The 7,382-nt window shown below is 43.8% G+C and overlaps 1 protein-coding gene across 1 annotated transcript in view; it reads right to left on the reverse strand.

Annotated features, from left to right (window-relative positions):
* NPTX2 (neuronal pentraxin 2) overlaps positions 1-7,382 on the reverse strand; it is a 19,210-nt gene continuing 11,828 nt past the window's right edge. Inside the window, exons 4-5 of the mRNA XM_087942048.1 lie at positions 5,967-6,146; positions 1-4,223 (exon numbers count right to left, since the gene is read on the reverse strand). Coding sequence (XP_087798174.1) covers positions 3,996-4,223; positions 5,967-6,146 — 408 coding nt within the window. The 3' untranslated portion in view covers positions 1-3,995. The remainder of the gene's footprint in view (positions 4,224-5,966; positions 6,147-7,382) is intronic.

Consider the following 7,382-nt stretch of genomic DNA (forward strand, 5'->3'; position numbering starts at 1 on the left):
AAAAAAGTCGTCCTCCTTTCCTGTTAGGGTTGCTTAATGTCAGAAGCCCCAAATAATCACAAATATTTAAAAAGGGGAGGGGGAGAGAGGGAAAAGGGGGGGGGGGGAGAAAGAACCAGATATTTTTTTTAAAAAAGGATTAAGGGAGATTAAAACACACACACAATTACTCATGTTTTATCAGGATTCGTAGGTATACAAATGGGGTGGGAGGTATAGAAACATGATCCACAGATAAATAAATAAAAATTTGCTGTGCTTTACAATTATTTCAGATCGTTCCTCTAATCAGCGCTAATTCGTTCTGTCTCTCTATCTCTTTTTCTCTCCCTCCCTCCCTATTTCTCTTGCCGTCTCATCTTTTTTCTCTCTCCCTAATTTCTCTCTCTCCCTTATCTCTTTCTCCCTCTCCCTCTCTATCTCCTTCTCTCTCTCTCTCCTCTCTAACTTCTCTCTGTTCCTCTTTAATTTCTCTCTCTCTTATCTCTTTCTCTCTCTGTCTATCTCTCTTGCTGTCTCTCTCTCTAACTTTTCTCTATCCCTTTAATTTCTCTCTCCCTCCCTCTCTTATCACTTTTCCCTCTCTCCTAACTTCTCTCTCTGTTCCTCTTTAATTTCTCTCTCATCTTTCTCCCTCTGTCTATCTCTCTTGTTGTCTCTCTCTCTCTCCTAACTTCTCTCTGTGTCCCTTTAATTTCTCCCTCTCTCATCACTTTCTCCCTGTCTATCTCTCTCCCTGTCTCTCTCTCTAACTTTTCTCTCCCCCTAATTTCTCTCTCTCTCCCTCTATTCTCTCTCTCTCCTTCTCTCCCTATCTCTCTCTCCCTCTCCCTCTATAACCTCTCTCTCTCCTCTTTCTCCCTCTCTCCCTCCCTATCTATCGCACGGCCTCTCTCTTCATTCTTTTATTAAATCCATGCATTTTTGCACCGATTTTTTTCCCCTACTTGCTTTCGTCAACAGTGTGTATTTGTTTGCTTTAGAGGATACAAAAATGAAAGGAAAGTGTATTTTATAAAAGATAACCAAGCTGTATTCCCAGGCAGAGGCTCTGATCTGACATTACACACTGGTAAACAAATTGGATTTCTTTCCATTCCGGTCCTCATAGGCTAACACTTCCAACAAATGAAAAAGAGCACAGGAGGCCTTGTCTTTGGGTTGAATCACAGACACACACACAGACACACACACAAAACCTAAAGAGAGTAGGAGTTCAATGATTCCTTTATGCAACCCCAACGGCACAGAACATGTTGTTGGAAGGGCCTTGATGACACAATATTAAGACAAGTCTACTTGTAGTTTAAGAAAAACCACAGCCACCACAACAGAAGTGCTTATTTAAAAGGGTAATCAGAATGTAAGGCTCAGCTTTTGAGGAGAGGCGTGTCAATCATGGTGCCTCTTCATGATCAGATGTCCATGGAGATTCTCAGTCCTCCAGGCCATGGTTGTCCCAAAGGTGCTTTTTCAAGAGGCAACTGGACTTTCTGGGGTTTTTTCTTTGAAGATGTCTCACTTTGAAGAAGCTTCTTCGGCTCTGACTGGATGATGGGGAATGGAAGGATTTATACTCCTTGCAGACAGTGCTGGTCGTTTGCATCCTTCTAGAGAGTTATTGAGGCCACTTGGAGGTTTATCTGTGTCATCGGGGTCACCTCAGTGGCGCCCATGTTCCTGTAGTCTGCCATTTTTCTCTACAAATCCATTCATACTCCTACACCATTGGAAAGATGTTCATCCCAAACCTCCAAGTGGCCTCAATGACTCTCTAAACAGGAGGCAAATGACCAGCTGTCTGCAAGGAGCACAAATCCTTCCATTCCCCACTATCCAGTCAGAGCCGAAGAAGCTTCTTGGATGAGAAGCGAAACGTCTTCAAAGAAAAAAAAACAGAAACTCCAGTTGCCTCTTGAAAAAAAAGGCACCTTTGGGGACTTCATGATCAGATTTTATAATAGGTTATTATAGCAGAGTCTCCTCAGCTTTAAGGCTCGCGGACTTCAACTCCCAGAATCCCCCAGACAGCCATGCTCAATCCTGGGAGTTGAAGTCCGCAAGTCTTAAAGTGAACAAGGTTGGAGTCTCCTAATTCATAGGAAACTACAGTTTAGTTTAGTTTAGTTTATTGTCATTGCACCTCGTAAAACGAACTCAAACACCATCTTCAGTGCACATCATGACCATGAAAATAAACACAAACACAATATCCTTCACCCTCCACGCATTGAATTGAAAACCCCCAATATTGCATGAATATTGCACTATACAGTAGAATTCAACAGAGTTACTTCCCTGGGATAGAAGCTGGTTTTCGGCCTATTTGTCCTTGTTTTTATTATTATCCTGTACCGTCAGCCAGATGGTAATAGTTCCAAAAAAAGGGGTGCCCAAGATGAGATGGATCTTTGAGGATGTTTTGAACTTTCTTAAGGCAGCGGGAGCTATGAAGCTCTTCCAAAGAGGGGAGAGGGCAACCCATGATCCTCAGGGCAATGACAGTTAACCCTCTGGAGCGCTGTCCTGTCTGCCACTGTGCAATTGGCACACCATACACAGGTGCGGTAAGTGATGGTGCAGCGGTAGAAGGTCACCAGCAGTTTCTCATTCAGTTGTTGTTTCCTGAGAAGCCTCAGGTAATATAATCTCTGCTGGGCCCTTTTGACCAGGGCTGCAATGTGAGCAGATCCTGTCCTCTTTGAGGGTAACACCCATACAAGTTTCCTACTTACAACCATGCATTTAGTGGCCATTCAGTGTTATAACAGCACTGGGAAAAGTAACTTATGCGCCACACATGCCCTCCCCAAACTCCGTTTTCACTGGCAGTAGGGCTGCAGGAGGCTGTCGCAGATGAAAACAGAGTCTTGATGAGTGACATTGAGCTGGCAATGCGTCCTGGCCATGCCCCCGCTCCCAGCCCCCAAAGCTCAAACACAACCCTGATGCGGCCGTCAATGATATCAAATTTGACACCCCTGTTCTAGAATCATCATCCTTTAAAAGATAAGCTTTTACACACACAACAATTGAAGGGGGAAAAAAACCAACCTAAAATGAAACAACAGGTAACAAGTGAACCTACCCTTTGAGAAGCTACGGACTCACAAAAATCTATATTGAAAGGGGTATTTATGTTTTTCAGTTGTTATGAGATTTGGCTAGTAATCCTCTCCCTCCAAACTGGGATCGTCTCCATGTCTGTGGACTTCATCTCCCAGAATTCCCCTGCCCATGTGGCCATCGCAGGAACCACCTTTGCTGGGGCCACCTGTTGAACATGACTTCTGGCCATAGTTTGTTGAGCAAGCCAGAATGTCTTTGTTCTAATACTGGCTTAAGCCCTAGAACACACTTTATAAATCACCATGGCTGGGTCCAGCACAACTGGATGTGGCAACACAGCCACTGAAAGACCTCAAGAGAACTTTTGTGGACATCTCTAGAGGAGGAGTCTCCAACCTTGGCCACTTTAAGACTTGTGGACTTCCACTCCAAGGGTTGAACAGGAAAAGGAAAAGGAAGAGGAGGAGTAGAGAAGAAGGAAGAGGAGAAGAGGAGGAGGAGGAGAGGAGGAAGAGGAGAACGAGACAGAGGAGGAGAAGAGGAGGAAAAGGAGAAGAAGAAGAGGAGGAGGAGGAAGAGGAGACAGAGGAGGAGGAGGAAGAGGAGGAGGAGAAGAGGAGGACAAGGTAGAGGAAGAGGAGGAGAAAGAAGGAGAAAATAGATGGACAGAGGATAGGGAATTCTGGGAGTTGAAGTCCACAAGTCTTAAAGTGGCCAAGGTTGGAGACCTCTGCTCTAGAAAGCTACACCCTAGGTGTGGAACTGTATATTGTGCATGGGAAGGACAGCTAACTAAGCAGGTTTTTTTTAAAAAAATCAAATTATAATGATGGATATGGTTACACTACAAGGAAATGAAGAGGGATCTCAGAGCATCAAAGATTGTCTTAATAAAAAGAGGGCACTTGGATAAGAAGTGGCCATGGCTATAAGTCAAGAAGACGTTCTTCACAGCTCTCCAGGGGCCATTTTGTGGCACCGCCAAACACATCCACGTTATTGTCGACCCACGGAATGATATTGCCGGGCATGTTGATGGAGCAATTGGCAATCTTCATAATATCGTCCGGCTTTAAGACTCTGTCCCAGATATTGAACTGGCTCATTTCTCCAACAAACGCTTGGGTGGCGTCAAACCTTCCTCCAACGGTGTCCTTCAAGAGAAATGAAAGCAAACCATCTGTTAGGACCAAGCAAATGTGTTCTTTTGCTTAAAAGAAGAATGAGTGAAAATCCTGAAAAAGGCAACTTCTCCAACTTCCAAGTATCTAAAATAAAACCAGCAACAACCTCCAAAACTGAGAAGATCATCAAATCTCATGAGGCTTTGGAAATGTTACTTTGAAGTCAATCTGCGAGTTCCTAGAGGCAATCTTGCATGATGGAAACGTCCATAATCAGATACATCCTGTGATGGCGTGGCACAAAGGCAACACAGTCAAATAAGCAATAAGAGTCCCTTTATTATTTCCAACTTGGCCCCCAATGTTCAGGTTACTTTCGTCTGGAGAAAAACTCTCCCAGGAACAGCCTTTAACTGGAGATAATTCAGTCCATAACAAGGTGTAAGAAAACCGCAACTAAAACTCCACACAAACCAAGCTGAAGTAATTAACTTGACAGGGCAGGAGAAGGAACTTCAGACTTGAAAACATGGCAAAGCTCACACAGTTGGGAAGACACCAGGAACACAGATAAGCCACGATGATACAAGATAAAATCATGTTTGCTCCCAACAGCTTGCCGCATGCAGCTTCCTTTTTTATACATTGCGTTCCCAGCTGCAGCTAATGAAGGGAATCAGGGCCCTTTCCTCCCCCATAAGCCATGCAACCCACATTGCTCCCTTCTCCGTTCCTCCCTGCGGTGCCCTAGGATGAAGAGGGGGTGGGCCTGGGTCTTCCTCTGAATTCCCTCTCCCTTGCTCTACCTTTCTCTTGCTCTGCCCAGCCAGACTTTGCCCTTCCCCAGTTTCCTCCACAGCCAACGGAGCCACACTCCCTGTCAGCTGTTCAGCTTCCCCCTCTGAGTCAGATTCTGACAGGGGCATGATACATTCTCTTCTCTTCCAGTCCTCTCTTTTCTGAAATCCCAGCCTTTTTAGCCAGATCTTTGGACATCCTCTTCTCCTTCAAAGAGAAGATCCTGCTAGAAGACATACATGGAGATCTACAGGTAGATCCCTCCGCACTTTGCAATGGACCCCTCAGGCATTTCTGATTCCCAGCTTGTTCAGTCACAACAGCATCTAAGTCAGAGGGTAATTTGTAATGCATACACCCATAAAACAGGATATTTGTAACTTTTGGGTTGAACGGTGGAGTTCTTGGTGGTTTTCTTGCAAATGTTTTATCACCCAACTAGGTAGCATTATCAGTGCTGGAAGGGAGTGGGGTTTGTGGAGAGGAGGAGGAGGAAGAGGAAGAGGAGGAGGAGGAGGAAGAAGAGGAGGACTGTGGGGTCCTGTTTGCTCTCTGAGCTTAACTGTTTTTCTTGCTTGATTGTCTCATTACCCAACTAGGTAACATCATCAGTGCGAGAAGGGAATGAGTTTTGCTCTCTATTCATTATCTCTCCTAACACCGATAAGGTTATCTAGTTAAGCAATGAAAAACGTCTGCCAGAAAAAAAAACCAAGCTCAGGGAGCACGAAGGATCATGTTATTGCACACATAAATTATAAATGAAAAATAAATGAGAGGCAGCCAAAGAAGACGGGGAAGGAAAAGCAACGTTCCTGTTCAGTGCTGATCCTCCGACGCATTCTTCTATTTATTTATTCTTCTTATTTTGCATCAGAGTCAGCTGCAGATCCCAGGATTTCGTTTTAAAAACCAAAAGAAACAAAACCCAAAAACCAGAGCGGAACCCACGCCAAACGATCTGCTGCGGCTCACCTGTTCCTGTCCAAGGATCAAAACCCCTCCGGGTTTAATGGGATGCCACGGGGCTAAATTTTCTCCGGTGCCCAATTTCTCTCCATCCTGAAAAGCCTCCCACATCCCGTCTCTGGTGGTCCAGGTGATGCAGATGTGGTGCCACTTTCCATCGCTGATGAAGAGGGGAAGTTGAGCCACCTTGGCAAAGAAAATCAAAGCAAACATTGTGATACTTTTATTATTATTACTTGTAGTAGTAGTCGTAGTCGTAGTAGCAGTAGTAATATTTAATCTTTAGTGAGATTCACAGCCTTTGGGGCTGGTTGGTAGCTCAACAGCTCGAGTCCTAACCAAGGACCTAGGAACTGTTCAGCTAGCATTGGAGGATATAAGCTGTTCCAAGTAGGGTGGTTTCTTGTAAAATCAGGGTATTCAAGTCTGATAAATTCAGAATTTCCCAACTAGCAAGGTAGCTTTTTAGGTCTTGCTCTAAGGGCTCCCATCACAATTGGGATAACACATGAGTTCTTTTTCCAAAGACGTTCAACTTCAGTTTGTAAGTCCCGATACGTTGTGATTTTTTTCTTGCTGCATGTCTACAATTCGTGCAACACCAGGTGTTGCAGTGTCAATGAACCAACCCTTTTTCTTTTCCACTATTGTTATGTCAGGTGTGTTGTGGGCCAAGTGCCTGTCCGTCTGAATTCTGAAGTCCCATAAGATCTTGACTTTTTCATTCTCCAGAACCTTCTCAACCTGATGTTCCCAGGAGTTGTTACTATACTCAAATCCAACCTTTTGGCACAGTTTCGAGTGAATGATTTTAGCAACTCGGTTATGGCGTTCTGGGTAGTCAGTTTGTGAAATTTTGCTGAATCCACTGATTAAATGGTCAACTGTTTCATCTTTCTTATTACAGAGGCAGCATTTGCTGTTGGTAGTGACATTATTATTATTATTATTATTATTATTATTATTATTATTATTATTATTATTATTATTATTGGAAATTTTGCATCTCTTGAATAGGAGAGGCTGGGTGATTGAAATCACATCCTGTACCTGCACTTTGCTGAAATCCTGAGCAAAAGGAAGGTGCACAATTGCAATTTCAGAACGAGGCATGTGTCACTTAGCAACTCACCTCCAACTCTCCTGGGGGATTCATTGTTTACGAGACACTCGTCACACTGTGTATTTTTCTCCTGCTTCCGTCTCACGACAACTTTTTGCGTCCTGACAAATATTTTGCTTTCAGCAAAACAACAGGCTGCCCGAATCATTGCTTCTGCTGAAATTATTCGGTTTTTGTTTGGGCCAACAAAACCCCAAATGAATGAATGGGAGATTTAGATTAGCTAGAAAACAGGAAATGGTTGGATTTCTTGTTTTCTAGCTAGTCTTTAGATCTTCAGCTCTGCTTTTAAGCACAGC

This window comes from Pseudonaja textilis, chromosome 14 (assembly GCF_049901715.1).
Source record: "Pseudonaja textilis isolate UNSWEBS1 chromosome 14, rPseTex1.2, whole genome shotgun sequence".
NCBI classification, from domain to species: Eukaryota; Metazoa; Chordata; class Lepidosauria; order Squamata; family Elapidae; genus Pseudonaja; species Pseudonaja textilis.